The sequence below is a fragment of the Protopterus annectens genome, chromosome 1.part2, assembly GCF_019279795.1.
Source record: "Protopterus annectens isolate FY-2018-M chromosome 1.part2, PAN1.0, whole genome shotgun sequence".
In the NCBI taxonomy this organism is placed as follows: domain Eukaryota; kingdom Metazoa; phylum Chordata; order Ceratodontiformes; family Protopteridae; genus Protopterus; species Protopterus annectens.
This window is the reverse complement of record NC_056727.1, coordinates 116,256,405-116,273,478: the sequence shown is the minus strand read 5'-3', so window position 1 is coordinate 116,273,478 and position 17,074 is coordinate 116,256,405. Positions and strand designations below refer to the sequence as shown.

The following is a 17,074-nucleotide window of genomic DNA, read 5'->3' as shown; positions in this document are numbered from 1 at the left end:
TCTCTCCTTTTCTTTGCGTGTTTTGTGAACTCCGGTAGTCGGATGGCTATCCGACGACATTTCTGGATAATTAAACCGGCGTCCAAAATAGTTTAAAGCAAAATCATACCAACGCTTAATAGTGCTTTGGTTAAATCTAGCACAAAACCGACAACCAGAAACGTTGTGATCAGGGCCTAGGCAAGGAATACAGTAAGAATGAAAGTCCTTATGAGGTATTTGCTTTCCACAAGAAATGCAATTATTTACTTTTTCTGACATCGGTCTGGAGCAAGAAAAAAGTTTCCCCAACGGGGTACTTAGCTTTATTGAAGACTTCGGATCTGAAACTCGAACGCGAAAATCACAGGAGTCGGCCGACCGGCACTTGCAAACTGCTTCTGCTTCGGGCACTGCACGGCAAAAAAGACTAAAGAAAATGGCGTCGGCTGCTTCTTTGATACCCCCTGACGACCTGACGTCAGGGAAGGGACGACTTTGGAATTCAGGCTGACTGAGGGCAACCTGCCAGCAGGATTACCCAAATGTAATGACTGCAACAGTGAAGCACGAAGAACATCGGTTTTAGCATTAGCATGCATTTTCAGATGGATATGAAGGCTGAACCTCAACAGTCTCATTATTTAGTCTCTTCAATCCTCAGTGATTTGCCAGAAAACCATACATTTTATGAGGAACAAACCTAAAATATGAGGCAAACAGTGTGAAAATCTGTACAGTTGAGAGGTATACGACATCCTCAAAGCAAACAAAGATCTGCCAGCAACTGTTTATCCCTGAACATCTGCATGTCTTACAGGATACCACACACATCATATTTTTAGCTTACTACATACATCCTAGGGAGGACTACCAATGGATAATCTGACCTTCTGGGTCCAGAAGCTTAGTGAGGCCGAGGTGCTGCTCTGCGAGGTTGAAAGCATTCTGCAGGTTGTAGTGTGCATTGGATTTCTTCAGCTTATCAAAATCAATAAGGTCAGGTCTGCAATAATAAAGGAAAACAAACATATTTAGATTTCACTGGGGAATACAGCATATGTTATTTTTACAATTTCACTTGCTGCAATTATTTACTGAGAACTAGTAAAATCTAGAAGATATCAAATGAACCTTAAAATGCAATTGCAATTTTTTGTGTATGTACAAAGGTAAAAAAAAAAAAACTCAGCAGTGAAAACTTGTTGCAGAATGGGAGATGAACCAGTTCTTTACATTGCTGCATGTAACCTAGATTGAGAAGAGGATCCAAACCACTGAAGGATTGGACAAAAGAGGAGCAGAAATGAGCACTTCTGGTGACTTTTCTTCCATGGAGGAGGGCTTAAGCAAATGCCACACTTACACAGGTTCAATGCTTAGCTGATATGTGCAAAGTGTAAAAAAGAAAGACACAGAAATTCTAGATATGTTGCAGTGTTTTCTGGAAACCTTCAATTTCTATTAGTTCTGGTCAAATAACAACACCAAGTCCCCAGTGACACAATCTGCCTCCTCCAATTTTTTTTTCTGCTCTAGGAACATACATATGGTTTCTACTGACAGCCAAGAGCTGAAATCCATGAAGAGACTGCCAGCCTGTCTGCCCATTTTGTTGTAATACTTCAGCACATCTGGTGATTTATAATCTGGATGTGCTTGTGAGATTATGTACAAATGCACAGAATCAGAAATAACATTTTCTGACTGTTATCATGTTATTTGATTTAGCCTACTTAAATTTAAAAAATAAATAAATATCATACTAAATCTATTGTACAATGTTGTAAGAACCAACTCTCGATCCTGGTGTGACAGAGAGAGGCCTAATGGTGAAAGCAAAGTAAAAAAAAAAGTATCATATACCAAACTGCTATGACAGCAGGCATACATACCGGTGTTTGTGAATTAGTGCATTGAAGGCCATTCCATCTCGCCAGCTTGTAGTGAAATTGTGGATGTTGACATTGGGGTACCTGCAGACAGAAAAACATCATGATAAATAATACTATATAGTAAAATACAGCCTGTAAAAATAAAGGAGTTGCTGCAGTACTTGAAATTATAGGCTGAACTTCGTAAATATAACAGATTTTTTTATTGTTTTAACAATAAAGAGTGTCCCTTCTCATCTGGAACTATATTCTGATGCTCACAGACTATAACAGCAACAAATTCTGGTACACTACCAAGTAAACCGTATAGTCAACATAAATTACATGAAGGAAATGAACAGTTCCTCTTCTCAAACTTCGATGGTCTTGAGGCAGACTTCTGAACGGGATCTTTCACAAATCACAAATATAAGCCATAGGCAGAAGCAACTAACAAGTGCGTAGTAGAGTATCATCCAATCTTCAGCTGAGTGCTACAAGTAGGGATACTGTGCACTATTGGAATCACAAGAGACAATAACTGAATGACACATCTGGCTGGCACAGAAGTATCAGCAGATTTCTGCTACAGAATTTCCAGGTACAGAAAGCACATTTACATTTCTACATGAAGGCCCCCTGTCAGGTTTTAGGCATGGGTTTCAGAGTTGATCAGGAAAAGAGGTGCATTCAATGATGCCTCTATTTCCCAGGGAAACAAATGCAGTAACAATCAAATGACAGTGCTTGGGTGAAACTAACAGAGGTCCGAGGAGCAAACAAAGCATGAACACATGCATAAGAAAATTCTCCACACAGAAAACAGATTCTAGGATTAATGCACAGCCTGTCCAATCAACGCCGAATGAAATGAAGAGCTTTGTCTCTTTCTTGTCACACTGTCCCGAGTATTTTACAACACCAAGCTAGTGTGGAATTTTAAATGAGGGCAGAAGTTTGAGGAAGCTATAAAAAAATGAAGTCCAGGAAGACACTGGAGATAGAAAATATGGACAAGAACAAAAAGGAATACCGCTTGGCTAACAAGAGAGTTCGCAATGGCAAACAACAACATATGAGAGAAGCTCTTATCACTTTCTGTACAATGACTAGAAAGATGGCACAAAGAAAATCAGGTTGCAAGGCAACAGAAATACAAAAGAGTCCTCAGACATTCACAAGGGATGCCAGCAGCAGTCTGCTTACTAGTCTCGTGGCCAGAAAAGGCAAACAGAAGTAATTCAAAAATCTTCAGAATGAAAAAAACTCCACACAATTTGTACTACCCTATGCACAGTGTACAATGAAAGAGAAAGCAGAACCTACCTTAAAAGATGTAAGGACTACGGAAAATGTAGGCAGGGAAAGTAGCATGTTCAGACAAAGTCACAGCAGACATGATTAAGATGTCAGGTGCATTTGGAGAGAAATGGATCCAGAGAGTACTCCTCGCAGCATGGAAAGGAAGGCATGAATCCTAGAAGACTGGAAAATAAGCATTCTAGTGCCAGTGTACAAGAAAAAACGTGCCATTCACAACTGCAAACAGAAAACAGAAGAGGTATCAAACTTTTACCACACTGCATTTAAAGTGCTGGGGAGAGACAGAGAGACTGAAAAAGTAATATACAGATCAGTAGAAAGTAAGACTGAAGAATATCAGTTCATATTAACAAAGCTGGTATATGCAGATGGCATGGTATTACAACAAGACCATGAAAAGGAAAACCAAGTATGTAACAAAGGACTAGAATGCAAAACTGAAGGCAAGTGGGAAGAACCAAAGTACAGAAGACAGTGGTCATGGCAGCAAATGGGGGAAATCTGGAGAAGCTGAACATTGAGGAAGAAGGGAAAACAGTGGAATACGTTAATGGCTTCAAACAAATGGGAAATGTGTCTGAAGAGAAGGGAAGCCTGAATGAGGAAGCCAAAGGTAGAATCAAGAGATCCTGCACAGAGTGTCAAGGGTAATGTATTACAGAAGGGCTGCAGATTGCAACAGTGAACACTCGAAAGAGCAAATGTTTTTTTCCCTCGTTTTTCAGCCTGCCACTTGCTTTGCATGCCACATCACTTTACATTGGGGTCTGGGGATTTGCCTTTCTCACCGTTGTTGTGCAACCCCAGAGTTGGTATACATATATATATATTCCATCACACTGATTACTGCCACAGTAGTCTTAGCTACATGGGTTAAACCCTGCATAGGATATAGCAGTTGGCCAGCTTCCAAACCTTCAGGGCACCTCTCACGAGCCAAAACCATTAGCTTGAGCAGATTAAAAAGACAGGTTTAAGTGCCAAACCCTTCAGAGCTTTCCTACTGTTGATTATAATGTACCTTTATGGGTTTTTGAAACTTGACAGTCTGCTTGTGCTGTTCCTTTGCTGGGTAGTCAAGTTCCCTTTTGGAGAAAAACCTTCCACATAACAAATGTACCGTTTTACTGTACTTTCCTGCTTAGGAAAGCTATTTTTAAGCTAGAGTCTGTGTTTTAATGGGCTGCCATGAGACTTAACTGTGATTTTAAATGGCAACGCACTTTTTTCCTGTCAGAAAGTTGTTTAAAGTAGCTGAAAATGTTTCTGTGGAGAACATGTGTTTATTTTACTTTCTGAGGCTGGCAATATGTTTTGAAGTGCTTTCTACTGTTTTTGCGAGATAAAAGTGATTTTTAATTACTTCAAATTTTTACCAGCTTATACTGCTTGGATTTCTTAGGAAAGAGGCAGCACTTTCGGCTAACCATGAAACAAACTACCAGTCCCAAAATCAGTGCTTCTTCCAGACACAAAAAGAAAAAGCTAATTAAACAGCCTTTTTCACCACAGCAGCCTACCAATTTGCCTCAGTCACAAGTTGGTGACTCTGCTATACCTAAAGGTGGTTCCTCAGACCACTCATCTTTTACTATGAATCCCTATGGTGTAGCACTTACAGCCACTATGGACTGGGGGTTAGCAACATTCCCTGCTGTGGCTGGAGTCTCGTCAGTGACCAAGGGAGAGCTACTCTTGTTGGTCCTGCGACAAAGAACAGAGGAGACTTTCCTGCTTAAGAATGTTGTGCTCATCCCTGCAGAACCTGCTGCTGTTATTAATTACACTATTGGCACCATTTTTCCTGCGAAAAAGAAACAGAAACTAAACATGTAATGACCCCTCCTCAAACTTCTGTTGATAGGAGTAGTTTACTGGATCTGGTTCAGGGTTTAATTCAGGTTACTGACCCTTCTTATAATGGGTCTGGTAAAAGAAAGAAGGATGCCTCTTTTCCTGAAGAGATTCAAGATTCTGAATCTGGACAGCCAGATGAAGGGACAGATGCATGGTCTTTCTCCTTAGATTTCTGATTCTGAGTCAGAGGACAGCTCAGTTTCTGATTCTCCCTGAGGGGTTTCTCTATCTCTGACACTATTTCCAGAATGTGCTATTGTTTTCAGTAAGAGAACACTGAGGTTTCTCAGTCCCTCAGAAAATATTATGCTTTGTTACAATTACCAGAAATTTCACCCATACCTCCAGTTCTGTCTGCTTTGGAGGATGTGTGCGCCAGTGGCTGCAATTTTCCTGATAGTCAGCCTGTTGCCCCCTAAAAAGGCTTACCAAATATAAAGTTCCTGAATCTTTTAAGTTTTTATACACTCATCCCAAACCTGACTCAGAAGCTATAGCTTTACTTAATCCTACTGCTGCTAAACATTTGGTTAATCCCAATCAGACATTTTTTGACATGGGTGGGAAGATTACTGATAACCATGGGGAGAAAAGTACATATTTCAGCAACTTTGATTTTCAGAATTTTTGAATTGTGAGGCTTGTATGTTAAACTTTATTACTGTAAAAGTATGAGGAGAACATGTAGTCTGCAATTTCTTCTTGTGAGCAAAAGTCTGCTTTAAATGATTTCATTTCTTCTGTCTTACAGGTTTCATTGTTTACAGCCATGTGTATGATTGAGGTTTGAGGAGGTTTGACTGGCAGCATTTTTAGAACCTCCCAGATGATGTGAAAAATGAGACCTGAAATTCTTCTTCGGAGAGAGAGATTTAATTTTTATACATAGCGAGACAGGTTTTAAAAAAAAAGCAACGGAGAAAGCAAGATCTCCGTTGCTTTTTTTACTGTTTCGCTATGTTAAATGGATTTAACATAGCGAGACAGTTTTAAAATAAGCAACGGACATCTCCGTTGCTTATTTTAAAACTGTCTCGCTATGTTAAACCCATTTAACATAGCGAAAACAGTAAAAAAAAAAGCAACGGAGATCTTGCTTTCTCCGTTGCTTTTGCCCACAGCTCTGATGCACGCAGTACATCAGAACTGCCGGATGCCAGACATCTGCGGAAGGGCAGTAAACAGGCATTATACTATGCCATTATTTAAGAAAAATAATAGTTTCTTTTCTTAAATAATGTCATGGTATAATAGCAATAACCCACTTCTGGGTGTGGGTAATGCTGTATTTACCCACGGTTGGCTTTGTTTGGTCCCTCGGGCTTCGCCCTCGGGACCAAACCACGCCAACCGTGGGGAAATCCAGCATTACCCACACCCAGGCGTGGGTTATTGCTATAGTAATGTGCATTCAGTTACAGAATAGTATAGTCAATTTCACAGAGAGTGATCAGGAAAGAGTTAGTTATCTGTTAATGAGTATGAAAAGACATGGTTATGTGTTAATGATTTGAAATTTTGATTTTACAGGATTCAGTCAAACTAGTAAGCCAAATATTGGTATAGTAGAGTTTATCCAGCGTTATAGATTATTTATCTGTTACCTGTTTTAACTGTTACCTGGGACTCTTGAATGGGCAAACAAAGAAGGGAAGAATGCAGGCAGGTTATCTGCACAGAGGAGTAGTAATCCAGATTTTTTGCCTCATATTTTCAGATTGTTTCTCATAAATTTGTATTTTTTCTGGCAAATCATTGAAGACTGAAGTTGAGTTTTAGACTTCATATCCTCAGAAAATGCACACTAATGCAAACAATATTGTTCTATCCACTTTCTAAGGAGGTCAGGGGATGTATGTGTGTGTCATACCTCTAAACTGTACAGATTTTCACAGAGGCCGAGGTATGTGTGTGTGAGAGAGTGAAATGCCCTATTCAGAGTTAGCAGGTGGAATTTATTTTCAAGGAATTGTGAGCTTCAAGGGAAGAGAAGTTTACTACTGCTCATTCTAAGTCTGTTTAAAATGTGCAAATGTTTTGCTTAGCCAATGGTATCACTAGTGTGGTGCAGAATTTCAAAGCAGTCTTAGCAGCACAGCAGGTAGCATACTTGCATCTTGATGTAGAGGGCGATGGGTTCTACTCCCAGTTCATGTAGATTTGTATTTTAAGGGAGTGCTGCAATCCTAAATATGTCCTCCTTTGGATGAGATGCCTAGTAACTATGAACCTGTGTTTCCGCTTGCCACTTATTCCTATTGCAATATACAAGCTTAGCATTTTTTTTAAATGTAACATAGGCAATTTATTGTTTAAGGGCAGCAGGTACTTAATTTGTAGATGAAACACTGAAATATAAAGCTGTTTTCTAGCAACAACCTCTCCATTAGTTTCAGATCTCTTTAATGTGAAATTATTCAGATGACTTACTTCTGCAGAGATTGTGCATATTGACTGATATTGGTGGATTGTAAGGATATATGTTTAAGTGGCCTTTTATGGTTGAAGTGTTCTGAAATGGGCAATTTGTCATTACTGATTCATATGTTTTGTTTCATTGCTTACTGGAAAAAATGTTCAAAACTATAAAACACACTCCAAGTGGTGCTGTATTAACAAGGGATATAATTCAATTATTATATATTATAATTAATACAATCAGGAAGGTGAATCAAAGCAGTTATGCATGGTTCTGAAATGTGTGCAAGGAGACTATGATTTGAAAACAGTCCAAAGGTAAACTTAACCTGCCACTGGCCAGATGCATTTTCTTTGAATGTGGGTTTCAATGCTGTTTCAGTGAATGCGAGTTTTAAAGGTAGAGGAATTTTAATGCTAAGTCTGTTTTCATTGTAAGACTATTGCTTTGTTTAAGTTTAGCAAATGCCTATCCGTGTTTGCGCTATAAAATAGGAGGTTACTAGGCTATTGGCCCTGAGGCCCTAAAATATGAAATAAAAGTTGTAAATTAAAAATAATTATCTGTAATCATTGTAGAAGTAAAGCATAAAACAGTATGCACACAGAGTTTTGAACAGTGTTTATGGCAATTGTGGAGAAATAGCCACGTAATGGGATACTGGAATGGCTGTGTGTGTGTGTGTGTGTGTGTGTGTGTGTGTGGGGTGGTGGTGAAGGGGGCGGGATGGGGGGTGCTTTGAAGAGGTGAAGTTGGGGTGGTGCTCAGGGTTTGCACCCCCCCTGCAAAAAATCCTGCAGGCTCTCTTGGATGATAGCACACAGATGAAGAATGGGTGCTTTACTCAGGGTGAACTGCAACTATCCAACAAGGTGATGCTACAATGCGCGCTAGTCAATTGCTTCGAAAGCAGCAGGGGGGTACTGGGGAAGGTTGCAGAGATAATTATTCTAAGGAAAAGTTTAACTTGAAAGCATCTGGACCTACACATGACACTGCTAACCATCGCTGTGTGGACAGCAGCCTAGCACAAACACTGGGCCTATACAGAATCAGAAAAACAAGTTTTATAACAAGGCCTACACATCAATCAGGAAAACACACAATAAGCTTTCCGTTATCAGCCCCCGATTCAAATACGTTGGCTACAGAAAACTTCTGCCACAGGAGTACAGTCAGAAAACCCCCTTTATGTAAAAATGCTGGTTTTAGAGCTCAAGTGCAGGGAAACCAAACACCACTGTCCTGTAAAACTAGCAGACACAATGTTATACAGGACAGTGGTATCTAGCCGCAGTGGAAACAGTTCAGCTATGAAACGCTACTAAAGTGCGATAAATGCAACAACTACAATGTTCTTATGAAATACAGTAAAAATAGACAGCAGAAGTGCAAAATACTTATTTTTCTTCTTTTAGCAGTGGATGCCTTTAGATGCAGCAGATTCTTAATCAAGCTTTTCACCAAAAGCCCAACATATAACCTCAGAAGCATGTCTCAATCTCAACCCACTCTACTAACTTCAAAAAGTAAATTTTATTGTTCTGACCATGCATTCTCCATCTAGCACCTAAACTATGGGACACCTTTTCCTCTTCTCAATGCGAGACGTTGAGAAGTACTAGGATTTCAGACAGCAGCTCAAGGAACACCTTTTCACCCAAGTAAAGTGTAGCTGCACTCACTGAAGTCACATTACATGAATCCTGCAGCTCTCGCTCACACCCTTTTATCCCTATTTCATTCTTCCTTATCTCATCATCCCCTTACGTAGTGCCTCTCATTCATCCTATGTCCCTTTTCTCTTTGCGTCACTCACATATTTCTTTCTACTCCTCTTCCCTCTGCATGCTTCTCTCACCTTTTCTGCATTTGAAAATCTACTCAAAAGTGAAGCTTGGTGGGACACCAAATGCATCAAAACAAATGATAAGCGAATACAGTAGGCACTGAATAGACATTCCAATGTCTAATGAACATACAAGCATTGGACAGGAAGTAAAGGAAAGGTTGGTGGATTTAGAGATGAGACAAGGAGAAATATAAGAAAAAAAGGTAGAGTTTGTACATCGTCAGAAGGGAGAATCAACGATTCAGAAATGTGCTGTTGGGCTGGGAAGGAACAGACTGCTGCACATCAATGAGAACATTAAGAACAATGCCATCAACCTGGAAGCTCTTCCTGGAATGCCAAGGTTGATATCCTCAGTTTCAAGTTTACACCAAAATTCTTGCAGTGTTAACTCTTGTCCTGAAAGGCCTGCTGGTTTGCTATATATATATATACATATATATATATATATATATATATATATATATATATATATATATATATAGATATATATATATACATATATATATACATATATATATACATATATATATACATATATATATATATACACACACACATATACATATACACTACATTTCTGGTGTTTACTTCTACTGGCTATAATTATATATTACAGTCATTATTTTCATATACAACAGCATACATCCAAGGAGTATTATGGATGCTTATAGTAAAACTGTTTTCATTTCCTATACTTTATTACAAACCTACCCAGCTGTTTTCATCTGGCACCACAAAAGTAAGGCATCCTTTGCAGATTTCTTCTCTTTATTATCTTCAGTTTCAACACTGATATCTTGGATCTAAAAAAAAAAATAATAATGTCATTACAAATGCTTCAGCCAGTTAAAAAAAAAAAAAAAGGTCACCGTCACATCTGTTAAGAGGTAGGGAAATATAGCAGCTTTCCCAACAAAATTCTGATAACCCTTTCACAAGTGACATCTGAACTGCTCAAACAGAAGTAGAGAAACAACAAAAACACAATACAAATCCACATCCCAGGAGCAGACTTTTATCTCACCAAGCCAATCGCTGTTTGGTGGTAGCCTTCACAGCAACTGCATGGGAGTGTACACTTGCAAAGGGAAGGCACTGTGGGCCCCCACAGTGATGCAGGTAGCACAGCCTCATCCACTGGCATATTGGCCACATACAAAATGCCTTCACAGCCAGGATGCCAGCAAGGACATGAAGTACCTTCATGGCTGCCTAAATGGCAGCCACCTTCAGACCGTTCACACTCATCAGTGGGCAAGCATTCCCTGCAGATTGAAGAACGAATGGGCATGTCTGACTGGGGGGAGGGCTTGATGGTCAAAAGGCATGCGGGGAAAAGAAACAAAAAATATATATATATCAGTACTGCTCTAGTGGTCACTAGCAAGATGCAGAAACTTTGCTGCTCCAACTGTGCCTTCCCTCTACTACCACAGTGTCTTGCTCCTTTTCTTGGATACATCTCCCTTCAAAAGACCATGAGCATCCCTGGAAGAAGGCAGTACTATCAACAAATCTTAGTACCTTGTTTAAACCATTTCTGAACCAATTACAGAAATGACATTCAGAAACAAATTGCAGTTCCAGAGTCTCACCTCTGTTGTGTTAAATGTACATGTCTAAACATAATTACCCATTCGTAAACACCACAAAACTAGCTTCACCCACAAATTATCAGTACTTCATCATTCTTTGTGAGCAAATCCTCACTCTACTCCATCCATTCCATTCAAGTGATTTGTGGACACCAACTACTAACCCCTTAAAGGTCACAGTGAATACACCCATATAAGGTTAATTTGCCTTAAAGAACCCACCCTGCTGTAGTTGTTACACTTCAGCAATCCCACACTGCATCACTAAGCAAGTACTCACAGTTATAAGCAGATAGTGTCTCACAAGGAACCTGTGCAAGCATAGAACTACTGTTTTTCTCTGTCACCTCATCCATGCAGTTTTCTTAAGCACTCTATTCCTTGCTGCCTTAATATGTCCTCTACAAAACCACTGTTTGACTCTCATGCTGATGCTAGGGACCAGGGGTTACAGGCCAGAACAAACTCTCACCCCAATGGCAGCATGGATGACAGCCTTCCACAACCAGCTTTCATTACATTAAGGAATGATTAGGCTGGTCGAGTCGCAGGAGGGCTGCTAATTAGCAGGGAGAGAAATATAAAAAGAACCTTAAAAATGCTAATAACGAAAATGTCTGTATGGTTTGTTTCATTTTCTATTAATATATGTGCACCTATGTCATTGTATAAAAGTGAAAATTTTAAAGGAGTTTAAAAAATATGCAGACCTATCCAAATAAACCAATGCTATAATTTATGAGAAAATAAGTTCTAAACTTCTTAGCAATAAAGCAAAAGTACAGTTGTGTACACTTACCATAAATGTAGATGTTGAGTGTATTCACTGTTGCAGTCATTACATTTGGGTAATCCTGCTGGCAGGTTGCCCTCAGTCGGCCTGAATATCAAAGTCTTGGGTCCTGCGTTGGTTGCTGTCGCCTCTTCCCTGACGTCAGGTCATCAGGGGTATAAAAGATGCAGCCGACGCCATTTTATTCAGTTTTTCTTACCCTAGATGTCAGGTGCCCCCAAAGGGGTAAGCTAAAATTATGTAAATAAAACATACGTATACCAAAATAAGCTTTACCTTCATCTATAAGCAAATACACCACCCAGGTTGTATAGATTAGAGAAGTAAAGATAAGTTCCAGCAAAAATAAGGGGGATGGCGGGGGGGGGGGGCCTGGACTGCAACAGTGAATACACTCAAACATCTACATTTATGGTAAGTGTACACAACTGTACTATGTTCTTCGTGTTTCACTGTTGCAGTCATTACATTTGGGTTGAGTCCCAAAGCTATGGTTGGGGGGCTGGAGTTAAACAGCATTAAGAGCGGCTATGAGGCCCTGCAGAACTGCAGTGGCAAAGCCTGCCCTGGAGTAAAGAGGCAGATTGTAATGTTTTGTAAAGGTATGCACTGAACTCTGTCTTTCGTTAGTACTCCCCTGAGAAAGGCTGCAGAAGTGGCTGCAGCTCTGGTTGAATGTGGCCTAATGCCCTTAGGCACTGGTTTGCCATGCTGTGAGTAGCAGAATCGAATGCAGTGACCTATCCATTTTGAAATAGTCTGATTGGAGATGGCCTTTCCTTGTGATGCTGTGGCATATGCCACTAGTAATTGTTCTGTCTTTCTGAAAACTTTAGTTTTGTCCAAGTAGAATCTAAGTTGTCTGTGTACGTCCAAAGAATGCAGAATTTTCTCCCCCTTGGTTCTGTGGATTTGGATAAAAAGTTGGAAAATGAAGTGTTTGGTTAAGGGCTACACTGGATACCACCTTAGGCATAAATGTAGGGTTTGTTCTCAGAGAGACCCTGTCTGGATAAAAAAATGATAAAGGGTTCCACAGCCATGAGAGTCTGTAGCTCTGAAACTCGTCTTGCAAAAGTTATTGCTAGGAGCAGAGCTGTTTTCCAAGATAAGAACTTTATATCCGCAGTAGCAGCTGGCTCAAAAGGAGGTAAGGTGAGTTTTTCCAAGACAGAATTGAGGTCCCATGCAGGTATTGACGTTCTCCTTGGAGGCCTTAAGTTTTTGGCTCCTCTGAGGTACTGCCTTAATAAAGGATGAGAAAAGAGTGATTGCTCTGTATTGTAATGTGCCGAGATGGCAGAGGCATGGATTTTAATTGATGAAAAAGATAGGCCTTTGTCCAGCATCTCAGTTAAGTATTGTAAAAACTGAGGAATATTTGGAACAGCTGTATCAGTTCCTTGAGCTTGGTTCCAAGCGCAAAATCTTTTCCATTTCCCAGCATAGGATTTTCTAGTACTAGGCCTTCTGGCTTCTAAAATGACATCCATCCTATGCTGGGGGAAAAAAATATATATATTTATGCTTGCTTATTTTCACTATTGTAAAGTATTTTTGCTAGTAATACTTATGAACCAGTTTTTTCTCTGTAACACCTACTTTTGTATAATATTTCTTATTTCAATGTATAACATACTTGATTTTACTAACCCATTTTTATTGTGGAGCTTTTCTCCCCGGGCCTCTACTGAAAATGGACATGTATCCAGCTAGACTAGCCAGGTCAACAAATGTAAAATAAAATAAAAATAAAATAAAATAAAATCACAGCTTTACTGAGTGGTGTGGTTTGTATGGCTACATTATTCGCCATGCTGCCAGGTTTAGGGTCCTGAGCTGGCTGTGCAGAATCTGATTGTTTTTTTGGGACAGTAGAGGAGGTATTTGAGGTAAGGTCCAGGCTGGGCATTGGGACAAATTCCTTAAGATCAGATACCAGTACTGGCATGGCCAGTCTAGGGCAATCAGAATCATTTTTGGTTTCTCCTGCCTGACCTTTAGGAGTACCTTGGGGAGGAAAGGCATATACTGATAGGTTTGTCCAGTTGAAAGATGAGGCGTCCACTTTCCAAGCTTGTCTGTGATAAGTCCTTGTGCAGAATCTTTTTAGTTGATTGTTTTGAGGAGAGGCAAATAGATCTATGTCTGTGCGTCCCCATTTCTTTGTTATCATGCTGAAGACTTGTGGATCCGGGTGCCACTTGTGGGGATCCATGAGGTTTCTGCTTAGTTTGTCTGCCAGAGTACTGTCCTTTTCTGGCAGGAATTGTGCCTGCAGATGAACTTGGTAAGTCAATGCTGTGTCCCACAAAGCCATGGCTTGTCTGCACAGGGGATAAGAATGAGTGCCCCCCCCCCCCCGCTTGTTTAGGTACCACATGACCGTGGTGTTGTCTGTCTTTATCAGTAGTTGTCCCGGATGAAGTAGGTCCTTGAAGGCTGTCAGGGCATTTTGAACAGCTAGCATCACTTTTTGATTGATATGTAGATGCTTTTGGTTTGAGGTTCAGGTGCCCTGAATGCCTCTTCCTGCCATGTGTGCCCACCAGGCATAATCTGAAGCATCCGTCAATAGGCTCTGCCTGGCTTGGGGTAGTGAGAATGGCTGTCCCTTGTTTTGGTGACAAGCCTTTGTCCACCATCGAAATTCCTGTTGCAGGCAGGGGAATTAGAGTACTCATTGTTTCCAGACTGTGGCAATGTTGTGTCCAGACACTTTTTAGGTACCATTGAATTTTCCTCATATGCAGTCTTGCATATGGAATTAGTAAGATGCAGGATGCCATGAAGCCCAAAGCCTGCAGAATTTTTCTTGCAGATAACTGGGCCTTTGTTGCCATTCCCTTGAAATAGGTAGTCAGTTGCCTTTGTTTGTCTGGAGTGAGATAAGCCATCTGGGCAGTTGTATTTAAGCTTGCACCCAGGAATATTATCTCTTGAGAGGGTACTAGTTTTGATTTCTTTTTGTTGACTGTGTACCCTAAGCATGTTAAAAGTCTTTTCAAAAACGTCAGATGCTGTAGTAGAATGTCCTTGTTCTCTGCTTGTATGAGGCAGTCATCCAAGTAAGGATATATTTGTATTCCTCTGTCTGCAGTAAGCAATTACTGGTGCCAGGCACTTTGTGAAGACCCTGGACGCAGTAGATAAGCCAAAGGGCAGTGCAGAGAATTGGTAATGCTTTGAGCCAGCCTTGAATCTGAGGTATCTTCTGCATGATTACCTGATTGGGACATGCAGGTATGCCTATTTTAGGTCTAAAGTCATGAGCCAAGCCTTGCTGCCCAGCATAGGCAGAAGCTGTTGTAAGGTCAACATCTTGAATTTTGGTATATCCAGGAAAGTGTTTTGAATAGATAGGTCCAGTATTGGTCTCCATACTTTGTCCTTTCTGGGTACCAAGAACAGTCTTGAGTAAAATCCTTGTCCCTGCTCTTGCTGTGGCACTTGTTGAATAACCCTCATGTCCATGAGAGCTGCGACTTGTTTTTGAGCCTCTGCCCATTGATTTTTTGGCAGGGACAACCGTTTGCCCTTGGCAGGGTATGGATATGAAACTTGCAGCCTTGTGACACTATGTCTAGAACCCATTTGTCCTGGGTTATAATGTGCCAGTTTTGAGAACAAAGTGCTAGTTTTTCCCCTAAGGGTGCTGCCAGAAGTTAAGTGCTTGGTGCAGGCAGGGGGAAGTCATTGGGACTGTTTCCTGTATGATTGTGCTTTGTCTTCACCTTTGGAGGTAGAAGAACTCCACTGCTTAGGCCTGTAGGATCCTTGCGGTTGTGATCTGCCTCTAGGGCGTCTGGATCTGCCCCTTTGAGGTCTAACAGACTGGAAAGGCCCAATTCTTTGTAGGCCAGTGTCTGCTAAATCTAGCTGGCTGTACCTGTAAAAAATCCTTGACCGTTTGCATCGATTTAGCTTTGTCCTCCATTTTCTTTAACACCTCTTCTGCCTTAACACCAAACAAGGTATCATGTTGTAAAGGAGCATCTAATAATTTTGCTTTAACATGGTCGGGCAGAGTTTGTTCCTTTAACCAAGCATGCCTTCTAATGACAGAACCTGTAACAGCGGCCCTGCAGGAGGCCTCCAGAGAATCAAACCCACATAGCAAAGTATGCTTTCCAACTTGTTCAGCTGCATGCAATAAATCCTGCATTTCTTTGTTTTCTGCACAATCAGAATATGCCATCATTTTCAGTTTAAGCAATGTCATGATATATCGCTGATATTTGAGCATATGAAACTGGCAATTTAAGGCCCTTATAGCCAAAGTAGCAGATGTGTAAATCTTTTTCCCCATCTATCCAGTGCCCTAGAATTCCTGTCAGAGGGGGTAGGGTTTATTGCAGTTGAAGCCTTGACCCTTTTGGACCCTGAGAAATGGTTTCTGGGTCTACAGTATGGTTTTTGAAAAGGAATTTATGAGAGTCAGGGACCCTGTAGTATCTGTCCGGCTTAACAGGAGCTGGAGGTAAAGAGTCAGGGGGTCAGACTAGACTCCGAGAACACATCATCTACAATGTCCAACACAGGTGGAATAGCCTGAGGCCTGTGTTGAGGTAGTAAAAGGAAGTCTCTGAGCCTTTTCTTAGATTCTGAAAAATCTTTGCTCTCCCAGTGGAAGTGCTCCCTCATAGTATGCAAGGTTTCCCCAAAAGAGTAGTCCTTAGGAGGAGAAGCTGAAGGAATTGATTCTTCAGCATCAGAATCCTCATAGTGGGGAAGAGAATATTCCTGATCAGAAGAGGAATCAAAAGAAATGGAAACCTGATCAGAAGATTCATAGTCTGTCTCTTGCCTAGGCCTCTTATCAGGAGGGGGATGGGAACCCCTGATCAAGGTAATTAAGTCTTCGGCCATTTTGAGCATCTGTTTTTTGGGCATGGAGGCCTGTCCTTGTGGCTGGTGAACTTGTTTCTTTGCCTTTAAAGGTGTTTTAGTCTTTGTCTTTGAAATCGGTTTTATATATAATTGTTGAGGACTGAATACACCCTCAGAAGCCGATGCCTGCTCAGCGGCTCCGGACCCATCAGAGGGGAATAATCTCCAAGGCTCCAATACCTTGAGTTTCCAGCGGCCTGGCCGACTCCACGTGGGAGTCAGTAGCGGCCTGCAACTCTAAAGTAGCGGGCGTCAGGGGCTGCGAAAGCGCCTCACTGAGAACCGGCGACTTGCTTAGGAGAAGCTTCATCGGTTTTGGACATCGGTTGCCTGTCTTTTTCTTTTTGTTTTTTGTGAACTCCGGTAGTTGGATGGCTATCTGATGACATTGCACAATTAAATCTTCACCCAAAATAGCTTAATGCAAAATCATACCGACGCTTAATAGTGCGTCGGTTAAATCTAGCACAAAACTGACAACTAGCAATG

The 17,074-nt window shown here is 40.8% G+C and overlaps 1 protein-coding gene across 1 annotated transcript in view; it reads right to left on the bottom strand.

The window, feature by feature from the left end:
- Positions 1-17,074, bottom strand: part of SPTBN1 (spectrin beta, non-erythrocytic 1) — a 2,377,138-nt gene that overhangs the window by 1,296,519 nt on the left and 1,063,545 nt on the right. The window contains exons 5-7 of the mRNA XM_044055150.1: positions 10,019-10,110; positions 1,875-1,955; positions 870-985 (exon numbers count right to left, since the gene is read on the bottom strand). Of these exons, the coding sequence (XP_043911085.1) occupies positions 870-985; positions 1,875-1,955; positions 10,019-10,110 (289 nt within the window). The remainder of the gene's footprint in view (positions 1-869; positions 986-1,874; positions 1,956-10,018; positions 10,111-17,074) is intronic.